Consider the following 24625-nt stretch of genomic DNA (forward strand, 5'->3'; position numbering starts at 1 on the left):
CCTCAGACAGTACAAAGGTCTCAACAATGCACAACAGCAAGGGCAGGGAGTGAGAGTGAGCCATTGTCCCACACCTGTTACCATGGTGTATCTACTTCTCTACTTGGTGCGTATCTGCAACTCAGCATCTCTGCTATATGGTAAGGAGCAGCTATCCTTTTCACATTATTAATATGTTTTATACTTGTTTAAAGAAAGCTTTTCCTGCATCATTTTAAAGACCAAATACTATTTGTATGAATGCCTCCTGAAAACAAATTGTGTAACATAAAATAAGTAGATAAATAAGTTTTCAAAATAGAACGAAAAACATGAGGCTTCCTAAGGTTCTCTTTAACAAATTTGACCCCTCGATGATCAACCATGAAATCCAAGTATTCTCACATCCTGCCTAACTGTCATAGTACTTGCAGTGAATCCTGATGCAGTTTGGAATTCCTGTGTGATGGTCTGGATAGATGTCTGCCTATTACACATTACAACCCTCTTCAATTGTCAGTGGTCTCTGTCAGTCAACAGATGAGATCGGCCTGTATGCTTTTGTGCTGTACATGTCCCTTCTCGTTTCCACTTCACTATCACATCAGAAAGAGTGGACCTAGGGGTGTTTAGGAGTGTGGAAATCTCAAACACAAGTGACCCCCAATTGCCTGACCACGTTTGAAGTCCGTAAGTTCTGCGAAGTGCTTCATTCTACTTGCTAGCAATGTTTAATGACAACTGAGGTCACTGACATGGAATACCAGGCAGTAGATGCCCCTAATATGAAAAATGTATGTTTTTGGGGGTGTCCAGATACTTTTAATCACGTAGAGTATATATAATGGTTTTTTAATTTTTATCTTATTTATTGGTTTTATGTGATATGTTTATATGTAGTGTAAGTGAGGTGACATCAACTTTCCTCATAATTGTTTAAATTTAGCTGGCACAGCATTAATCATAATTGTGGCAGGTTATTGTTAATACAGTATAGGCCTACACATTTTCTATGATATATCTTTTTTTCGTGTACATCTTGACTTGCTTCACAACGTCGAGGGTTCTCTTTCTTGATGGGGTCTATGGAAGTTAGTGAATGAACATGGAACTGCTGGGTTTTTATTATAACTTATTTACAAATGTAACAACCTAGCAGAATTAGTACACATGTATTTTGTTTTGTTTCAGGGTGCAAAAACAACTGGGGTCATACGCATCTAGAACACGAAGACAGAGAGGAGTTAAAAAACGACTAAACGTCAATCCCAATTACCATAAGAGCAGACAACTAAAACCAGGGTCATAGAGGAAGGGCTACAAAAGACACCATACAGAAACAGAGTTGAAAACTAAAAATTAAATGGCCTCTGCCATATTGCTTTGACGGATAAAAAGTAAAACGCAGTCGACAGTCCACGCATCATTTTCTAAAATGGCCGATAACTTAGACGGCAAACCCAAGTGGGAACGTAAAGGTTAAAAAGTGGACTCCTTAACATCCCTAGGTCCATTCTTTCTGATGTGACAGTGAAGTGGAAACGAGAAGGACACATACAGCACAAAAGCATACAGGCCAATCTCATCTGTTGACCGACAGTTAAAACTTGGGTGGGGGTGGGGGGTGGGGGGGAGTGCCACTTATCAAATGATGGTGGCTAAAACGGCAGTGCCCAGTACGTAACCTAGTTAAAATGTTCTCGCAGGAGGAGGGCTGAGAGGAGGTCGTCCAAGCTCCTGGGAGAGGCTTAATAATCCTGATCTTACTCCCATGAAGGGATGACCAATGGCCATGCCAAAGGGACACCACCTGCTGACAGACGGCAACACAGGGAATACAGGAACTAGTGGGCTTAGGTACGAGGACTGCAGCCTTGACAGCAGCTTCCTTTCCTGGCAGACCGATATGACCAAGAACCCACATAAAATTCACGGTGGCTCCACCAAGAGTGAGCAAGTGATAGTTCTCCTGGACTCGTTGCACTAAGGGATGGGTGGTGCACAGTGCACATAGACTTTGAAGGGTACTGAGAGAGTCTGAGCAGATGACACAATTGAAAAGTCTGTGTCACCGGATGTACTCAGTAGCCTGATACAAGGTGAAGAGCTCGGTTGTAAATACTGGGCAGTGTGCCGGAAGCTGATATCGAAAGACATAAGTGCCTATGACGAAGGTACACCCGACACCGTGGTCAGTCCGAGAACCATCAGTATACACAAAGGTATTATTGTGAAATTCCATGCGAAGGTCATGAAACTGAATGCAGTAGAGCGAGTCTGGGGTAGTGTCCTCAGGAAGCGAATGAAGGCCACTACACGACGCCAAGGTGGTGAAGGGCTCACACCCACTGGGAAAGTCGCAGGTAGTGTGAAGTTAAGCTGCCGGTGCAAGTTCCGAAAGTGGACTCCCAGAGTTAACAGAGAAGAGGTATGCCCCCCATACTGGTGATCAAAGGAATTGTCGAAGAAGGAGGCATTGGATGGGTGCCAGCACATGGCCAACAAACGGCATGCATACCTGCTGAGGAGAAAGTCACGGCTGTAGGACAGTGGTGGTTCAGCAGCTTCAGCTAGTGTAAAAGACACCAGTGGCCAAATGGATGCCACGATGGTGGATAGTGTTGAGACAGCATAAGAGGTATCGATGTGCAAACACATAAACAAAGCACCCATAGTCTAGTTTCGAATGGACAAGGGACCGTTACAAACGGAGGAGGGTGGTTCAATTGGCAACCCAGGACGTACCATTGAGAACACATAGGACATTTAGGGACTGCATACAGCAGGCTGCCAGGTAAGACACATGGAAGGACCAAGAGAATTTCATATTGAGCATGAGCCCCAGGAATTTCGTAGTTTCAACAAATGGAAGGGCAACAGGCTCAAGACGTAAAAATGGTGAAGAAACCGTATGCACTGCCGGAAATTCATACAGACAGTTTTGTCAGTGGAAAAGTGAAAGCCATTGTCAATGCTCCAGGAGTAAAGATGGTCAAGACATCGCTGAAGACACTGCTCAGTGAGACAGGTCCATGGAGAACTGCTATAGATGGCAGAATCGTCAACAAAAAGTGGGCCGGAGATGCCTGGCAGGAGACAGGCCTTTATAGGGTTAATGGCAATAGCAAAGAGGACGACAGTCAGGATGAAACTGTGAGGCACACCATTTTGCTGAATAAAGGTGTATGACAAGGTAGAACCAACACACACCTTAAAAACTCGGTCTTTTAAAAATTTCCGAAGGAAACAGGGCAGGCGGCCATGGAAGCCCCACGTGTAAAGAGTACAGAGGATAACAGTTCTCCATAAGTGTCATAGGCCATCTCCAAAACAAAAAACATGGCCACAGTCAGGGTTTTCCACAGAAAACCGTTCATTACATGGGTGGACAAAGTAACTAGATGTTCAACTGTAGAACGGCGTGCTCGAAATCCACTTTGTGCAGTGGTTAGTAAATTGTGAGACTCGAGCCATCATACCAGCTGAGTATGAATCATACATTCCATCACTTTGCAAACTCATCTGGTGAGAGAGACAGGGTGATAGCCAGAAGGAAGGTTTTTCTCCTTACCAGGCTTAGGTATGGGTATGAAAGTAGTTTCACACCAACGTCTGGGAAATGTGCCCTCTGCCCAGATGCAGTTGTACGTATTAAGCAGAAAGTGCTTGCCTGCAAGAGAAAGGTGCAGCAACATCTGAATGTGGACAGTGTCTGGCCCTGGGGTGGAGGAGTGGGATGAACTGAGAGCATGATATAGCTCCCTCATAGTAAAGGCAGCATTGCAGCACTCACGATTCTGAGGAGAGAAGGGTATTGCCCGAGCCTCCTCTGTTCGTTTCTGATGGAGGAAGGCAGGGTGATAATGGGAAGAGCTCGAAATTTCTGCAAAATGGCGACCAAAGGCATTGGAGCCAGTAACAGCATACACGATAACATTGTTTGCTACTGTCGGGCTGGAAATTGGCGAATTGATCTTGGTCCCAGGGAGCCATCGGGAGTTGGCCCACACAACAGAGGAAGGGGTGGAACTGTTAAAAGAACTAGTGAATGAAATCCAGCTAGCTTTTTTGCTATCCAAAAGAATGCATCTGTTTATAATGAATGCAGTTTGCTACCATAGGATGACAGTAAAAAACACGGAGAGCACGTCTTCATGTGCGAGTTGCATTGCAGCATGCCTCAGTCCACTAAGTCCACTAATGGAATGGGACACAGCATGGTAAAGAGGAAGTGTGAGGAATGGAATGTTCTGCTGCAGTAAGGTTTAACGTTTGTGAGATATTCCATCTGGTAATCACAACTGGGGAAATCCTGTTCTTCGAAGGTCGCCAGGGAGGAGTAAAGCCACCAGTCATTCTTAGCAAGCTGCCATTTGGGAGTGCACACAGGTGGGGTAGGAGTCAGGAAATGGATTGCACATGGGAAATGGTCGCTCGAGTAGGCCTCAGAAAGAATGGACCATTCAAGACAACAGGCAAGCTGGGCAATCCAGAAGGATAGGTCTAAATGGGAATAGGCGTGTGAGGAGTCGGAAAGGAATGTTGCTCCAGTGTTAAGGCAGAAGAGGTTGAGCTGATTAAGAAGATCAGTCAAGAGGGCACCTCTCTGACAGGTTCTGGGAGAACCCCAAAGGGGATGATGTACATTAAAGTCACCAAGTAGCAGAGATGGGGGGAGGTAGCTGTGCATTAAGCTGAAGGAAGTCTGCCTGGTGACATCGAATGATGGAGGGACATAAATGGTACAGAGGGAGAAGGCGAACTACAACAGTTTGAAGGTGGGTAGTTAAGGATATGGGTTGACTGTGAACGTCATCCCATATAAGCAGCATGACACCCGCCATGAGGTAGAATGCCGACACAAGGGAGAAGGTCAAAATGAACTGGGAAGAAATGTGAAAGCTCAAAGCGGTCATGAGGAGGCAATTTTGTTTCCTGAAGGCAGAGTACAAGGGGATGCTGCGATGCTAAAAGCAGTTGTAAATCCTCTTTGTGGGACTGAAGGTTGCAAACATTCCGTTGGAGTAGAGTACTGATGAGGAGGAGATGAAGGGGTGTCACCTTAGCAGCTGCCGAGTGACAGCCTGCGAAGACTCGCTGCTACAGGGCACAAATACAGGAGGATCCTGCTCCACGAGAGGTCCACAGAAGCATCGGCTTGCTTGTGCTTTCAGCCTGTGGTGCCCAGCACTAAAACACGGTTGGCAGTGTACAACAGCAACACGGAGGCTGGCTGGGCTAAGGTATCACACGGCAACACCGTTGAAGAGGATCTTCGAGTCAGTGAAGGAGAAGACCGTTTGCCTTTGGCGGACTTCATCAAGCCTTTCTGATAAGTAGAGGAACACTCAGGTGTTGTTTGGCTGGAGGGACACAGGACGTCTTCATGGGAGTACTTCTGTTCTTTCCAGGCTACTGGTTGTGTAGCTGGTGGCTTCACCCTTTGAGCCAAGAGTTTGATGGCTTGTTGCACAGCTGGATGGGGGGATGGCGATGCTACCTTGACATTGGACGATTTCACGACTTCAGAAATGAATCTGAGGTCACGTCTGCCTGGCCATGTCCTTCACAGGGCGAGGGGTAACAAGAACCGAACTATAGGTGCCAGACAGGAGAATGCAGGGTTAGCCGCTTGGCTGGGTGTTGACAAGACGTTCTTGGGTGTTTGAAACGATGAGACTGGTAGAAGCGTATTGGCTTCGGAATGCACGGTCAGACTGTGATAATTTCATAGCGTACTTCGATCTTGGACGGAAGCACCAATCTATCAAAGGTGAGAAAAAGAGTGCGGGTGGGCCCTAAGGAGGAATCTACCTTTTTTATTACCCAATGGACGGCAATGACACCCTGATCAGAGAGGTAAGATTAGATTTCGGCCTCGGTCAGACTGTCAAGAAGCCTAGTGTAAATAATACCACGAGAAGAATTCAGATTTGTCTAGGCCTCGGCACAAACAGGGTAGCTGTGGAAAAGTGAGGCAGCAAGCAGTAGTTGTGCTTGAGAATCAGAAGTAGTCTCCAATCTTCAGCACATGAGACCACGAGGAACCATGATGCAGGTGCAAGGGTCTTTGAATCATTAGCTTCATTCCATTTAGGTTTTGTAGATATCGATTATGAATATGATTGCCTCATTGCAAAAAAATCGCCCACAGTTTTCAGTATCTCCAATGGCGTGCTCCTTCCAACTGGGGGCCCCCTTCACAAAGGGGTGCACACGCCTTAGGTAATTGTTTACACCTCAGGTCACACCTTCTGAACACCTTGACAGAGGGACTAATCAGCAATTTAGGAATGTAGGAGCTCAGGCAATCATCCCTTCCTGGGCCCAGCCTGTACCAGGGGGTACACGCGAACCCTACCTGTCGACCTGGGTCTGAAAAATATGCATTAACCTGTCACCTGCTGTGTGTCAGACGCGTGGGCCAGCCTGGAGTGCACAGGGGGGAAGAAGAAAAAGAGGAGCCTGAAATGCCAAAGTGGAGGAACAAGAGGAGAAGGGAAACAAATAAAGGAAAAGGGAATGAAAAACAGTGGTGACCGTTCTTATATCAGTGACAGACAATGCAGAACATTCCCAACAACACCCTAGACACGTTCCCCAAGGGAGAGGAAAAAGAAGAGCAAGAGGATAGACACACAGCACGGAAGGGAAAAGACGCTGCAAAGAGTGGCGAGCCCTCTGAGGGTGGGGGGTAGGGGGGGGGGGGGGGGGTTACGAATGATTGTGTGTGTGTGTGTGTGTGTGTGTGTGTGTGTGTGTGTGTGTGTGTGCGCGTGTCACATTGTAACTGTCTATCACTCGACAGATCCATGTAAAAAACATAAGTTAATAGTGCATAATTAAAAAAGTGCATACGTTTATAACTTGAATGTATACAACTCTCCTGTGACTTGTCCCTTATCTATGTGTAATGACACAATGCAAGATTTCTAGATGAATAAAAATAAAAACATCCAGCTAATTTAGCATGTAGATTGAAGGCAGAGGTGGTGTGGGGGAGGGGGTAAGGGAGAGGGGGAGGGGGGGGGGAGGATAGGATAGGAAAGGAAAGGAAAGGAAAGGAAAAGAAAGGAAAGGATGGGTCTGATGGCATCAGCTTCATTGGGTCTTTATATGGAATTAGCGGTGAAGACAGAAAAAGTGTGCTGGACTGGGACTTGAAACCAAGGTCTTCTGCCCCCTAGGCAATTATGTTAACCAATGCACCACCCAGATCCAATATTAATTGCAGATGTACAGACTATCTCAATGCACTCCTCAGCTGACCCACATTTCCACATAATGCCACTTATCCACAGCTCCCGTCAGTGTCCTCCATGCTCGCTAATTCTAGATTCCCACTGGAGGTCAACTGGAATTGTGCATCTGCTCTAATGGTGGTGGATTCATGATCCATGGAAGTGTATCAGTTGTGTGAATGCACGATGTCTGTTCTTTCGGATATCCAAAAGAGCAGACACTGTGCATTCACACAACTGATACACCTCCATGGGTCATGAATCCACCACCCTCAATGCAGATGCACAACTACAATTGACCTCCATTGGGAATCTAGAATTAGCGAGCATGGAGGACACAAGCAGTGATTCTGGATAAGTGGTGGCGCTAGATGGGAATGTGGGTCAGTCGAGGAGCATGGTGAAATAGTCTGTGCTTTTGCGATTAACATTGTGTCCACGTGGTGCTGAGATTAATGTAACTGCCTAGTAGGCGGGAGATCCCAGATTTCAGTCTAGTCCGGAACACATTTACACTTGTCGCCACTGATTCCACATAAAGTCCTGATGTAGCCAATATCATCAAATCCTTCCCTTCCCTTTCTTTTCTTCCCCCCCTTCTTCAATTTAAATAATATGTATCACAGTTATAGATTCAGCACGGTGTATGTTCTTTCGGCCATGTCCGAAAGAACAGACATCAAGTATTCATGTTGTAGTAGTAGTAGTAGTAGTAGTAGTAGTACTTGTACTTTCACTTGTCCATGGATCATATTTTGTAACAACATGCAAACATCAATAGTGTATTGCATAAATTTGCATGAGATATAGAAACTGTGTTTAGATTCAGGGAGCTGTATTTATAAATGAAAACTCAAAAGCATCAACTTTTAAGAAGCACACGTTCTTCTGAGATTGTAAAGAATTAGTTCATGCTATATCAGTCACTGTCAAAACCTATCAGCAAACTAAACAAATCCCAAAATCTATACATATAGTTAAAAATAAAATCACTGAAATTCCATGTTCCCTGGAAATAATCAGTCATCATTTTCAATAGCAAAACGCCACAAACTGCCACATGTATTAGCTGTTATAAGTGGATTCAAGAGCTGTTCATACATGGTGAGACCCTAAAGTCTTACAGAAGAGTGATAAAACCTAAAAAGAGAGAATTTCTGAATACTTGAGCTATTTCTGTATGTATTGATATGACAATGGGCACTGGGGTCAACATTGCTCACATATTACGAATTTAGAAGCTGTAGTGGATGAACTAAAGAAACTAAAACAACCTATATTTCCTGTGCATTTGGCACTGCCATAATAAAGGTTATTATTTTAATTTGGGAAGGTAAATTGCACAAAATGCAACAAGAAACACTTAGTATCCATTTGTGGCATCCACACTTTAACAGCTGACAAGGGTTTTCAGCTTTTCATATTTGCAAACTGTCCAAGTGAGGCTCTTAGAACTGACCATCAGCAGCAAATTGACACATGCTATGTCAGATATAGGAAGTTAGTTAAGATTCACCCATCAAGCTTTGCATCTTTCTGTCTAACAAATCATAACTTTGGAAGTAATAAACTGTGAGTCAGTTGTGAATTCACCCTCCACACAAGAGACAGTATGTTTTAACATGAAATGTGCTCTACCATCACTCAAGTAGTGATTACAGCCTTGATTCATAATACATGTGCCCATCAACCAATAGCTCTTGAAGTTATGACAGAAGAAACAACATTAGCATATCCACAAGAGGAACTGAAGATCTTACTATTCTTATACTTCATTGAATTGTTCACTATTGGAAGATCATAGCTATTGCACTACAAATTATGGTATGGCTTCATTCACATAAAATCAGCAGTAAGCTCACACTTTCCATGAACAGTACGGGTGTAGCTACTATTACTGTTCTACTAACCACGCAGTACTGTGATACCCATTTTACGTGTGTGATAATGATGATGATTTTTTGTTTGTGTGTCATCAGCGCCCCGTACAATGTCCCAGTCTTTACACAGTCCAATTGTAGCCACATTCACGAATGACGATGATGATGACAATCATGATGATGATGATGATGATGATGATGATGGGGACAAGACAAACACCCAGTCCCTGGGCAGAGAAAATCCCCAACCCAGCCGGGAATCGAACCCGGGGCCCCGTGATCAAGAGACAGCAACGCTAGCCACTGGACCATGAGCTGTGGACCCATTTTACGTGTAACTCTTTGACTGCTGACTGGAGTCATGTCATTAGCACATGCAAGCAATGCTTCTTTCAAATCGGCAGTCCATAGAGTTCATTGGTCTCCTTGGGTGTTACCCTGTTTCTCTTGCCTGTTGCAATAGTTTTTGAAACATAATATGAGTTGGATGTCTCCTAAATGGGTGCCTAAATGGGTGTATGGGCTAACACATAGGGTGATTATAAAGTTTTCATTACCACACTGAAAAAATAAAGTTAGTTTGTATGTACATAACTGCAGTCCTGGTTGTGGTATACTTTGAAATTCCTGTCCACAGCACTGTAGCACAACACTACAGGATCTAAATCAAAATGCCACAGCTCACTGATAAAGTAGATTATCATGCAGTTTTTCATTTTCTGCATTAGAAAGACAAGCAATGGTATACCAATCTGTGCCAAACTGGTGCAAGAAATAGCTGCAATGCAACAGCCTAGGACACAGTGGTTAGGTGGGACAGATGCATCCAAAGTGGTCAGATATATCCGAATAGTGAAGAATGAAATGCTCTACCACCTTTATGTATAGACCTGGGAATTGCAAGAGTAGTAATGACTCCGGGATTTCATAATCGAGGCAATAGCAGAAAAATTTGAGGGGATAGCAGAAAAAGTGAAAATCACATGCAGATCAATTTCAAATATCTTAACAACATTTTTAACATGACAAAAGTCTGCACACACTTGGTTCTGCAACTATTCATACTGATTCAGAAAGCACACTGAACTGTGACAAAAGTTGGGGTACTGCAGCTCACAGGTCAGTCCAAATAACTTCTTTAAGCAACCAATCATTGTGGACAAGTACTAGGTGGATTACTAAGACCCCAAAACAAAGGAGCAAAGTCATCAGTGGAACTATGTGGATTCACCACTGCCAAAACAACTGTGAAGATGAAAAGTCTCAGGTAGTGCCGAATGAGATGTGTGTGTTCCATGGCAGTGCCCCATAACATTCCGCAAAGGATGGCGCTTCTGTGGGCTATTGAATTTTGCCCCCTCCCGCAACCCAATTGGCTCCTGATGATTATGTCTTCACTCCTTGGGAACCATTACGTGGCAGGCATTTCCAGAATGACAATGAGCTGATTTTAAACATGGGAGGTTCCTTAAACAGTTAAAACTTAGACTTCTACAAATAAGGTCTTTGCCAATTTGTCTATCACTGGGAAAACACTGAAGAGTGAATATGTAGAGAAGGATTAATACCATCACCAAATTTAACGGTCACAGTTTGACTATTAAAACATCATTACTAGTACAGTACAACCTTCGCCTTCCCTAGAGTTACCATTTGATAGCCTGTGCAAGTGAATCATTTCTGCTAATTCTGTAACTAGATGCAAAGTTCTATCATTATGGCTGATCAACTCTCTATACTTCAACTTGTAAAAAAAAACTGTAGTTTTGCAGCCCTTTACCCCTGGACTGATCATCAATGTGTACACATCATACCTTCTGTAATATATTAGTGGAGCTTTCTGATTCTCCTCACGACATGTGCCTACATATTGGGTAAGTTTTCCCACCCTATTATGTCAGCAATTCCAAATGTAACAAATTAATTTATTACAACAAACAAATGATGATTTACAGAATATTTTATTTCATTGGGATACTTATTTCAAAGAACATTTTGCATTGTAGCCTTGAAAACAGTCATTTCTGAACCAGGATCCATTATCTCAAATTAATTCATTTGCCCTTTCCAATCAGTGCTGAAAGTTAGTATCACCACTATGGAAATCTACATCGATACTCTGCAAGTCACCATATGGTGTGTGGCAGAGGGTACCCTGTACCACTACTCGTCATTTCCTTTCCCATTCCACTCGCAAATAGAGCAAGGGAAAAAAGGACACACTGCATGCCTTCGTATGAGCCCTAATTTCTCATATCTTTTCACGGTCCTTAAGCGCAGTGTATGTTGGCAGCAGTAGAATCGTTTGGCAATCAGCTTCAAATGCTGGTTCTCTAAATTTTCTCAATAGTGTTTTACAAAAAGAACATTCTCTTCTCTGCAGGGATTCCCATTCGAGTTGCGAAAGCATCTCTATAACACTTATTCAAATCCACTGGTAACAAATCCTGCAGCCCACCTCTGAACTGCTTCGACGTCTTCCTTCAGTCCGACCTGGTACGGATGCCAAACACTCGAGCAGTACTCAAGAATAGGTTGCACAAGTGCCCTATATGCGATCTCCTTTATAGGTGAACCAATCTTTCCTAAATTTCTACCAATAAACCGAAGTAGACCATTCGCTTTCCCTACATCTGTCACATGCTCGTTCCACCTCGTGTCTCTCTACATTATTATGCCCACACATTTAAACGACTTGACTGTGTCAAGCAGGACAATAGTAATACTGTACCTGAACATTACATGTTTGATCTTCTCACCCTGTATACTGTCCACATGTTAATTAAACTATTACTTACACAGGTACGAATGCTGCTTAAGACAACACAGAATGAAGAAGTATTAGTGTGTATCATTCAGATTCCTGTGGTTAGACTGTACCCAATAACTGTTGATTTTTCCATTTACCTCATATGTGTACTGTGCTGGTGTTTGCCACACATCTTCACTTTATGGTGTGGCAAATTTTAGCAACAATTAACTTCCTCAACTGAAACAGAATCCTACAACACAATGCTGTTTGAAACTAAGAATTCCATTAACTATACCCAATATGACACACGTGCATATTTCAAATAACACAATCAACTTTATGCTTCTTTTAAGTTTCCTGACAATCTTCGATGAAACACTGTTGAAATATCCAAAGATGGTCAATCTTTTCCAACTGTGATTTCTTCTGGGTGCTCCCTCTAATTTATGAATGCAGACTGAAGTGCTCACCAAATCTGTGTTTATAGTATTTATTCTGATGAAAAATGTCCTGTAAGTGACTAATCTCATATTCTAAAGTTTTCAAATTTGAAGTGGCACTACATAGTTGGTTAGGACTACTATTATGTTATTTTCTATGAAACTAAAAGAAGCCTTGGCCAGTAGATATGCCTACTGGGAAAATTGGAAAAATTAATGAGCGCCTAAGGGGAACTGATCAAGAGACATTCTCAATAAAACTGAAAATTTTAAACCATAATGGAAAAAGGATTCAAACACACTTCATGAGAGGAAGTGTCAAAAATAGCATAAGGGACAGTGAAATGAAAATAAGACAGATGGAAAAATGTAAGTAAACTGTTTATTATTTCAAAAGTAATCACCTTAACTGTTAAAACATTTATCCCACTGTCAGGCAAGGTGGTTGATGTCTCCATGGAAAAATATTTGTGGTTGTCTACAGAACCATGATGGTACCCCGGCATGTACCTCTTCATCCAAAATGAATCGATGGCCACAAATGTCTTTCTTCAGGGCTCCAAAAATATGGAAATTTTATGGAGAGAGATTGGGACTGCATGGAGGATGTGTGAGGGCTGCCAAGCAAAACGTGTGCAGTATAGTCTACACAATTTTGGCAATATGTGGGCCCACTCACATCCTCCATAAAGTCCCAATCTCTCCCCATGTGATTTCCACATTGTGGCAGTTGATTTGCTCTTAATTAAGAGGTACACACATTGGTACAATCACAGTTCCGTAGGCAACCACCAACTTTTTACAGTGAAGGTATTGACCGCCTTTATCTCACAGTGCGATAAATGTACAAGCAGTTAATGCAATGATAAACAGTTTACTTATTTACAAAAAATCTTTCCTCTCTCTCCTCTGAAAATCAGAATACCTGGATCGATAAACATGAGATACAACTGAGCTTTCCTGCAGAGTTCTCACCCTGCTCACATTTGAAAAGGACCTATCTACTTTTGGTTGAAGCTCTTCAAAGAAATGAGGATTTAACAATAGGTAAAATAAGGGAAAGGCAAGACTTCTGCTGTGGCGACAGGCGTGTGCATTTGGGAGTGCTTGTTGTGTGTGTGTGTGTGTGTGTGTGTGTACTTTTGCTAGGAAAAACAACCACACTTTGACAGCTAATGTGAAAGCCGTTTTCTTACATGTTTCTGTGCCCAATGTCTCGATCTGCTATGGGTGGTTGGTTACCTTTCCCTTAAGTACTGCTCATCCAGGAATCTCCATTATTGTTATGATCTAACAAAAAAGTAGAAAAGACTGAAGTAACCGCAACTGCTCAGAGATTAATAGTAGTAGTCTCCCATGAGAGCAAGATGGTTAGCTTTCTACTTCATCGACAACTCAATTCAGCTGTCAGTGACCAAGAAAATGAGTACATACAAGTAGTACCTTTAATAGCTATATAATTCAAAGAGAATGATCTGTAAAACAACCTACTACACTACACAACCTTAACTCATAACTTTCCCATTGGAAAATTTCTCTGCATTTGCTCATTTCTCATCTCCAATTGTCCTTATCTTCTGTTAATGCCCCTGTTGCCGTTTTCTTCCTTATTGATTCTCACATCTGGTTTCTTCATCATTTTCATACTCCTATACGACTGCTCTCCCCCCCCCCTCCCCCTTTCCTGGTGTTTTCTTCACTACTTGCTTGTTTTTCTTTTATATCAGTCTGTCCAGCCTTATATCTGAATAGCTGACACACCTTTCTGCTTTTCTTCAATTTCTCAGAACTACTGAAGCCTCCTGACTCACCCTCAAGATGGCGAAGAGAGAGAAACTTTCAATTCCCTCAGATATTACGGCTATGCAATTCATTACCAATCCTTTTGAATTTCTATTTAGTTGGCTCCTTTGTCACACATCTGTACCAGACCAACAAAACTGATATGAGTGGCAGTAAATACTGTGAATAAGCATGTGAGCATACTGTCAAGTTGTACCTCAGAATTTATGGACTTTTTATCAAAACTGCCTACTGAGCCAATGAAGCTGTACAAGTATGCTGCAACTATTTTTGGGATACTTTTAAAGAGTGGAAGTCAGGACTGAGGGATAAAAGTGCTATACATGAATGTGTGTATGAATTGCATGGTACAACTGTTCTCATTAAGTGAGGATGGAATTCCAAGGGTCAAGAAACATTTATATTACATCAAATTGTGCTCAACCAATATTAGTTTCACATGCGATGATTAAAATGTGTGTAAATTGTCAGTGAAAAACGAGTGAAGCAGACAGTAATCTTGTAGAATTTGGCTATCATGTTAAATGAGTTATGCTGCATTAATTACTAAATAACTATAAACTGTGCAATTGGATATTTGTGACATTATTGTGAACAAAAGTAACTGCTGCCAATGGCTCATTGTGATTGCTTCTGTAGTCAGTTATTTGCAGCAATGATGACATTTAATAAACAGCAGCAGCAACTATCTAGCTGAATTATTGTAGGAAAGGAAAGTACGCAACAGTAAGATGCACAGTCTTCTAGAAGTTGATTAACCAGGTTCCATTAGACAGCATGTGGTCCTGCGTGTTTACCTGTCATGTTTTCAGGGCGCTAGTGCCATAGTGTCATTTGTTGTCAAAAACAGTACCAGCAACACTATTTCAGGTTTTTATGTCGCATATCACTCAAATGACAACTTCCAAATCGGGGCATAAGAGTTGTACAGTGCGAATGAAGACATATCGAATTCCACCACATTTTACTGTTAACATAAAAATTATAGTAACTGTTTATTTTACAGCACAGAATGGGCAAAACAACTTTAAGCACCACTTGGACATACATTCACATACATTACTGATAGAGTGTCTCTCTGTGCCATCTTTAGATTTTTACAATGCTGCTACTATTTTTTTTTTCATTTTTTACACATTACATACAAGAATATATCAACTAAGTACATTTATCTGATACATCCAATACTGATGAAAAAACAATAATAATGTATCACACGCAGCCTTCAATGATAGTCGCACTTTCATTTCACAATATAGTATTTAAAACAAAAATAGTTTTTCTCATAATAACAAGAGATGGCAGTTTAATGTGCACTTAAATTGTGTTTCAGTACTGTTGTGAACATAATACTAACTAGAGATTGGAGTACAAAAATCATTAAACTATTTTTTTATAAAACTTATAAATAGCTTTGTGATTTTTGTTGACATTTTTATAAATTATTAAATTCACATTCTTAGAAAATAAATTTATTCTGTAGCTTATTTTCAATCACATCAACAACATTTTTATACAGCAGATGACAAATTCAACATTCAGACACATCATTTATCACTATGCCATACAAATCTTCCACAAATCAATAAGGCATTTTTTAGAAAATCATATTCATATCACAAATACATCAAATGATGATTCAAAATTAAATGAATGAAATATGACCAAAAATATAGTTTTCACCAATTCTCATTTATAGCCTCATATTTACTTATTTCAGAGATTTGGCTATCAAAAGAAGTTTAATTTGATTAAAAAAACTCAGACAGAGAATACTTTGAAGTGATGACAAAACATGTACTCAAGAAAAACTTTTAAGAAATATGAGGAAGTATGTATGTGGACAGACAACAATTATATACAGCTAACCAGAATTTTATTTTGGAATCTTTTCATATGAAACTAGAACTTTAATCTAACATTGTTCTGGATGCTAATAGAAACTCTGCAATTTGTGTCACACAAAAGCCACACAAGCAAAACGCTTGCATCTCAGTCATCTTCATTACATTAGCTGACTTGTGTATCTTTAAGAAATAGAGGTTTAGGAAGAAATTAGGGTGAGAGTGGGTTGAGATGCATTATGATTTGAATAATCTTTGTAACATTAATGTAACTGAGTCTAGTCCAAGTAATGAGGACAGCACTTTGCATAGATCTTATATTGGGAGATAATGGATTCTAATATACAAAGCACTGCTAACATGAAGCTTCAGTCTTTGGTTTCAATAGTTTTATGAGTTTGTTACTCAGTTATGAAATCATTTTACAGAATTAGCTTGCATTAGGCAACACTGCAGCATACTAATATATCCATTGTGTTTAGTTATGGTCCCCAACAGAGCACCCAAACCCATGCCAGCCACAGCATTATAAATCTTTCTTACATAATATGACAAAAATCTGTATACCCATTACATACTTTTTGCAACAACCACAAATTATCTACCACATCTCCCACACTCCCATATATAGTTAAGTAAATTACAGGAATGGCCATAGCCCTTTAGACAGCAAAATATTTGAGAGGTGACTTACCAGCCTGACAACATTAATAGTTCTCCTTAAATTTTTTTCTTCTACAAAAATATTTGTTTCACTTACAGCATATCTCTTACTTAAAAGAGAAAGACAAGGTTATATGTTTGAAAACAAAGATTGTCTCTCATATTTTCCATTGTATGGTCTCTCACATTCACTCCAACATAAAGGCAAACGAATTATTATATTGTAACTCTGATTTAATTTTATTAAGACAGCAGTTATATAATGCCCAGCATATTGTCTCTTCAGAATAGCTGAACACACAGCCAATGATGTAGGACTAAAAAAATTATATATATTTATTAATTTTTTTCAGGACACACTTCAAAATTAAAACTGTGTGCACGTTTCTGAACTCACAAGGAAGGGGGGAAACAAAATTACCTACATTTTCTGCAAGACTCATCTGAACAGTGACTGTGGTGCATAAGTGGTATGAAATAACCAAAGTCTACACCTTCTTCATTGAAGTTTTCAGCACGATTTGTGATAATGCACTCATTAACATGTAAGTATACAACATCTCATCTTATTGTACCACACTGTGTTTTGTGCATAAAAGTATTTGTAGAGCTACAGACAGATTTGTAGCAACACTTAAAGAAACAACTGAATTATTTTGAGAGTATGTACCTCAGCATTATTACACAACTCCCATCATAATCAAATGGCAAATAAATAAAAAAATAAGAAATGCAGCAGAAATATTTACAATACCCTTCCACAAAAGTGGCAAAAACATACATTAATACTGTTTACAAAGTGAAAGCCAACAAGCATCATAGATATACATATAATTATATACATATTTTATAAAAGTTATGACGTCACTTAAGAGGTCTCTCCAATACATTAAGCTGTGCAGCGAAAAAAAAAAACACAGTTCCAACATGAGACTGAACCCAGCACCACACTACTTCCAGCAGCTTTCAGTAGTGACTCATGAGGCAGTCAATAAAATTATCATCTTAAAAAAATGATACATTTTTAAAAAAATAAAGAGGGAGGATTATTTTCTTTGGTCACTTCACATGCAGCACATACCCCTGCTAGAACATCAGCAGAATAGCAGTATGACACTTTCATTTGTCAAGAACAAAAGAATCCTCCTCTCTGAGATCTCTTTTATTTCTAATTTTTTTAAAAGCAAAAATTTTTTGTGGAAGATTGACACATTTTACATTTTATGGATCCAGTATGGCTAAAACATTTAATAGGAATTTTTACTACTGGTATAGACACAGAAAGACACAGACAATCATGTGTCTTACAGGGGATAGTTTACAATAATTTTAATAGCTCCTGTTCATCAAATACTGTAGTATAAAATTAGACAATATAAATTTATTTTAGTATAGCTCCTCACAATTTCAAAATAAACGTCAGTTCCTACTTAGCGTCCTCTTTCCAACCAACGCCAGTTGTTTTACATCCACTCACAAACTACACAACACGGACGAGATTGTTCAACTGACTGGAATGAATTGGAGACTGACAATCTGGCACAATTTAGAGGTAGTGAAATGCACTTAACAACAGAGGCAGCATATGGGAACTGCCAACAAAATCTGAGGCACTGTAACACTGCAATCACAAATGTGGTTGCATGTCCACAGAATTTGACGGTCCTCCCAACGAATGGTTGCTGAAGGATGGAAAGAAGAATTCTCCATTGGGCCTCGGTAACTTGCGCATTATCTTGCCTGATGTTATGAGACGTCCAAAACCCTCCTGGTGAGCAAAAGCATAGCCTGAGCGAATGGAACGACGCGTTCTTCGAGCAGATGGTGTCCGTAAAACATCTTGTGACTGTCGTGACCTGGAAATTCAGAAGTTCAATATGAATTATGGGTGAACTGCATGCAGCTTGTGGATTACATGACGTATTATTATTATTATTATTATTATTATTATTATTATTCTGCACAATGACAAATGGGTATTTTGGAGTAAAATATTTCTATAAGCCTTACTTGCAAATCAGGCACCTACACGACTGCCTGCTCAAAATTATTACTCAGTATTAATGTAAATTGATACAACACTAAGATCGACAAATATAAGTAAAGATGATAGCTGAACACAATATCCTTCTCATATGAGTATACATAACAGCTCATGAAGGAAAGTAAACAGATTCGTCCGCAGTTTGTATCTCAAAAAATTAACAGCAATTTCTGGCACCCCTATATGGCATGGAAAGAGATGGAACAGGTAGCTACTGCATGATGAGCATAGTCTGGTGTGCATTTTGTCCACTGAGTTCTATACCATGTTCAATGTGTAAAACTAGGTGCAAGATCAATGTGGCATAGGGGCGAAGGAGGGTGATTGACCTCACGGATACTAAAGGTCTCTCTGCGATGAAGTGGTGGATTTCACAGGACTACTGCGGGCTCTGTTCATTGGGTTCACTGGCAGTTGCAGAAATTGTTGCCAGAATTCAGCATTACAGCTGAAAGATGATTATAACAGATCAGTGTTGTCAGCATATGTCCCAACTTGGTGAGGTTTACAGTTCACTGATGGTGAATGGCAGAGTTCAAGTGTGAATACAGAAAGTGGGAGAGAAAATCAGCTGCCTCTTTCTCAAAGGGGTCATTCATGGACAGTGGAGCAAACCAAAACCTGTATGGCTCAGTGGAGACGTGAACCCCCGTCTTTACAAATGAGTCACTGCCTGAAACCCCTGCATCCTACTGGCCATCAGTCTTTTCAGTTACAATGGGCAAAGGGACATAAACAGTGGATAACAGATGTCCAATATGTGTTATATGGGCTAGAAAAATATTGCTCCAGCCTGTATAGGAATTACATGTTATGTTCGTCATAAATTACGGGAAGCATTCTGGAACTATTGATGAGTAGGTGTTATTCAATGTCTAGACCACTCTGTCGCATTTTGGGGATGTTTTAACTACAGTACATAAAAATGGGTAAGGTAACAGGTGTGTTAAGATTAACAGCAACAATGAACTGCGACACAAAATGTTTTGTTATTTGAAGTATTACCACCCTTGCCTTTCAGTAATACTAATCCCTCATTCTTTAGATTAAACTGTTTGTTTATAAAAAGTTCACCATCCCAACTACAAACCTGGACACATCCACGAAGCTGGAACAGAGACCCCATAGAATTCATAACCTCAGTTACGCTACTTCACTTCTTGATTAGATGATTTTTCAATCAACTGCACAATTCTGAAGACTTGTTACCCTCCTGCACAATAATTTTTCAATGTGTATTTCCATAAAATTGTTTAATGGCATATTACTAGCCTCAGGTCATCCAAATTGTATCATAACTGGCTTTGACTTTTTAGAAACTCATTACTAATGATTGTAATATGATGCACAGTAACTCATCAAAAGGATGCATACAGCACTTTTTATCAAAGTGGTGGTCAATTATATGCAGGACCACTGCAATTTGTACAGTGATTTATCCGAAGTTCATGGAAATGGTTCTATTAATAGTGCTCTTCCAGCTACAACTATCTTTCACCTTTCACATACATCAATCTTACAATTACTTTCATTTACATAGGCATAAATGAGTAACTGTTATAGGTGTAAAATCTAAACAGATCAGGAAGTTAGCACCCTGTACTCCATTTATTTAATTTGCTATATTTGTCCAGGGATTACTGAAATAAAATTTATCAATGAAAATGACAGATTTAGATGCAATATAAATTGTCAAAGGGTTCAGTACACAGGCTGGAACAAAATATTAATGATATATCATCTATGGGTATGAAAACGGTAGTCAGGAACACTGCTTCAATACCTCAGGTAACTGGCTAACATGGAAGACTGACAATGGCAATACCTGTCAAAACACTCTCCACTTCACAAGGTTCATTGCGAAAATTAACTCTGGAACAAGTAACTAGTTAAACTAAACTCAAACTCCTGAGTAGAAACCAGCAGATTACCATTTTGGTCAATGTAGTTTGTATAAAAAACTGATATATAAATCTTCAAAATCAGATTAACGTAAAAGGCCTGGGAAAAAGATGCATACACCATGCAAAGAATGAAATTTACTGTCTACTTTCATTTGTGCCTTTCAGTGGCAGTGAGGAAGACCTATATTTACTCTGAACTGCATAAAGACCAGTACAGTATGGTGGTCAATAGTGTATCATACCATACCATACCATACCATACCATACTATACAATACTTTAAAAAGTAAATTAACACACAGAGTACAGTGGAGTTTGGCCTATGGGCCTGACGACACCACTGAAGAATTTTTAAGATTTGTAGACAAATTGGACTTAGCATGGGAAAGAACCATACCATACAATAAAAATTGTCTTCGTTTATAGAAAAGATGAAAGAAGTGAAGAATGGATATGAGTATCTGTAGCAGCCAGTTGTACAACTCCAGATATTATTCTTCTGCTAAAAGGCACCTCCAGAGGCATGCCAAGTGTGCACTGTGACACAGACCTGATCGCCCAAAACATCCACACAATTCTTGACAGTGATCCAACCTTGCTGTCTGATGTTGGTCTAGCGCACTAGCATGTTATCGTTACCCACATAATTACAGGATATCCACTACAATTCAGCTTGGCATGAGAAGGTACTAATAACATACACTATGACAGAAATGAATTACAGAGACTGGCTGCAAGTGGGCATCGATTTAAATCAATCGGGAAGGTTGAAAATTTATGCCAGACTGTGATTCAAACCTGGATCTCCTGCTCACTAGGCAGATGTGCTGCTAACTGCACCATTACTCAAAAGTCATGAGAATTAAGGGGTAAGGAGCACTACCTTCACAGTTGAGGAACTGGGTCTGACTCGAGGCTGCTAGGGTAATCCACGCAGTTGCGATGACAACTGTGTATATATGGTGCAGTGGTCAGCACATATACCTAGTAAGCACAAATCTTTAAACTTCCCCATTGATTCAAATCAATGCCCACTTGCAGCCAATGTTTGTAATTCCTTTGTGTCTTAGTTTATAGTGGCTGCTGGGCCAATATGATGTCTGTCCTTTCGGATATGTCAATTCCTTTATATTTTACGTAGAACAAACACATACTTTTCCTGTGGTAAATGGATTATCTGACCATGATGCACACCTGATTAACTTACAAAACCCAACAGGGTGTACACTTCAGAAACCATTAAGTAAAAGTGTGAGGGTGCTCAATCCGGTATCTATAGATCACTTCAGAGGAAATTTAGAAAATGTAAACTGGGAAGATGTATATAATGAGCCAAATCCTGATGATAAATGCAGCATATTTCTTGACAAATTTATATCCCTTTTTGAACATTGTTTTCCAAAGAAAATTACTAAATGTAGCACCACAAACTTTTAAAAGAAACCTTGGATTACTACACGTATTAAAATGTCTTCAGAAAGAAAAAGAAAACTGTATCAGACAGCAAAAACTAGTAAAGATCCAGAAGTAGTTTTACACTATAAAAATTATTGTAACATACTGAGAAAAGTTGTAAGGAAATTAAGAAATATGTATGTTAGAGAAGAAATTAACAACTCCAGCAATAAAATCAAATCAGTATGGAATGTTGTTACAAGGGAGACAGGAAAAGTAACCACTGGGTTAGGTAGTATTACTGTTAAAGAGAATGAGACCATCTTAACTAACAGTACACAGATAACCAGTGTATTTAACAATCACTTCTTAAGTGTAGGAAAAAAAATTGGTCAGAATAGCTCAAAATAAAAAACCAGGCAGTACATGGAAGAGTCAGTTTTGAAAAATTTTAGTCAGATTAAGTTTCATCTAACAACCTCTTGTGAAATAAGGAACATCATTAAATCTTTGAAAAATAAATGTTCTGTTGGAGTAGATAACATCTCTAACAAGTTATTAAAACAATGTGGAGCAATTACAGTGATGTTCTGAGTCACATTTGTAATGCATCACTGACTAAGGGTATTTTTCCAGACAGGTTAAAATATGCCATTGTCAGGCGTCTCTACAAAAAGGGGGAAACCACAGATGTCAATTACCGGCTAGTATCCTTGCTTACAGCATTTTCAAAAATCTTTGAGGAAGTAATGTACTCAAGAGTGGTTAGCCTTCTCAACAGTAATGGGATACTTAGTAAATCACAGTTCGGATTTCAGAAATGCTGTTCCACTGAGACAGCAATATACAATTTCACTGTCCATATAATAGAGTCTTTAAATAGTAAAATGTCACCAGTAGGAATATTCTGTGACTTATCCAAAGCATATTTCAATATGTCTGCTTGTGTCTGTATATGTGTGGATGGATATGTGTGTGTGAGTGCGCGAGTGTATACCCGTCCTTTTTTCCCCCTAAGGTAAGTCTTTCCGCTCCCGGGATTGGAATGACTCCTTACCCTCTAATGAGAAACTACTAATTGCTGTATTTACAAAACATCCTACATGTCATATGTGAAAGCTCACTGGATTGCTTGCACATTACGTGCCAGAAACAATGGACTGGAAATCATTGCACTTCAGCTCTGAGGGAAAAGTCCATGCCCGCATAAAGACAGAAAATTGGCCCTGAATATGTGATGAAATTAGAAACAATGGAAAAATATTTCAGAGATGTCCAGCAGTGGGACTGGGTCCTGCATCATCTGCCGGAAGCAGAATATTCTCACCAAATTATAACTGAATACCCTCTGTGTGTGTGTGTGTGTGTGTGTGTGTGTGTGTGTGTGTGTGTGTGTGTGTGTGTCCGTATCTCCTCCTAAACCACAGGAGCAATTTCAACCAAACTTGGTACACATGTCCCCTACTGTCAGGCAACAATCACTGTGGAGGCAAGACCAACCCACCACCATAGTTCGGGAGACATGATGCCATAAACAATTACATGCATGATAAACTGCCATATCATGCATGATGTTTCAGTGTATTACTTCTGTGCTACTAACTGTATCCACAATAAATTTCGTAGGCAGTATCCATATATACCACTAAATGCACCTACAAAAGTACCATATTTCATGGTACCACACATAGATCAGGAGATATGACGTATTAAACACTGGGATAAGTACAAAATGCCACATCATGCATGATGTTTTAGTACATATATTCTTTACTGCTGAGGCACTCCTACAATCAGGCCAACTTAAGGAAACCCCTAACATCTGGCAAAACTTTTGACAGTTTTCTACTATGAAGTGCAAACAACTGTAGGTGGAAACGAAAACTGCCTATAGAGCTATGAAGAGACGTTGCCATGGAGACATCTACAAAATCACATTGTAGATACGCGAAACAGCTGTGTCTAGCTTGTAAAAAGTGCAAGAACTAACCTGAGCTGTGCAAGGCGTTGCTTCAAGCGTACCCTGTCAGAGAGAGTTGGACGGACGTTCACAAAGTAGAACCTCCAGGCCAGCACAGGAACCATTAATACAGTTACTGTCAGCACCGTAGTGAACCAGAATGTCGCTTCACTCATTGCCTGCAGCAAGGAACAGTTACTTGTAGATTACTACCTCTAAATGTTGAAACAATGTTAATACTAAATGAGAAAGTGCATTGTGTACAGAAATAAAAACTCTTTGATTTTTAAAAATTTTCATTAAGCAAAATAACATAAGAATCAGTGCAGCTAAGCTAGAAGAAAAGCTATACAAGGAAGATGGTACATTATTAATATGAGAACAATGTGTATTACTTGGCTATAATATTTCTCCTCAGGTTTTCCTATTTCGTTTGAAGCTGTACCTTCTGGTTTTGTACATATTTGTCTTTAAGCACAAGTAACAGTTGTATGGAAAGACAAGAATTAACTGTTAACACACATACTAGAAATTCAAAGCACAAAGTCCTCTGTATATGTCTTGAGCAAGAAATAAATAATTGTCTGATTGTAAGGTGTCATTACGTCTGGTCAGTTCTTACCTTCAGGAAGCACAATACTAAGTACAACCAATGAACATCACCTATTACTTCCTTCCTCAGGGAGGCAAGCGGGAGAGATTGGGGAAAGGTTAATACGGA

General features: G+C 40.0%; 1 protein-coding gene across 1 annotated transcript in view; it reads right to left on the minus strand.

Moving 5' to 3' along the window:
• Window positions 1-15031: 15031 nt before the first annotated feature.
• Window positions 15032-24625, minus strand: part of LOC124621865 (phospholipid-transporting ATPase ID) — a 538522-nt gene continuing 528928 nt past the window's right edge. The window contains 2 exon segments of the mRNA XM_047147327.1: window positions 15032-18458; window positions 23935-24083. Coding sequence (XP_047003283.1) covers window positions 18230-18458; window positions 23935-24083 — 378 coding nt within the window. The 3' untranslated portion in view covers window positions 15032-18229.

This window comes from Schistocerca americana, chromosome 7, assembly GCF_021461395.2.
Source record: "Schistocerca americana isolate TAMUIC-IGC-003095 chromosome 7, iqSchAmer2.1, whole genome shotgun sequence".
NCBI classification, from domain to species: Eukaryota; Metazoa; Arthropoda; class Insecta; order Orthoptera; family Acrididae; genus Schistocerca; species Schistocerca americana.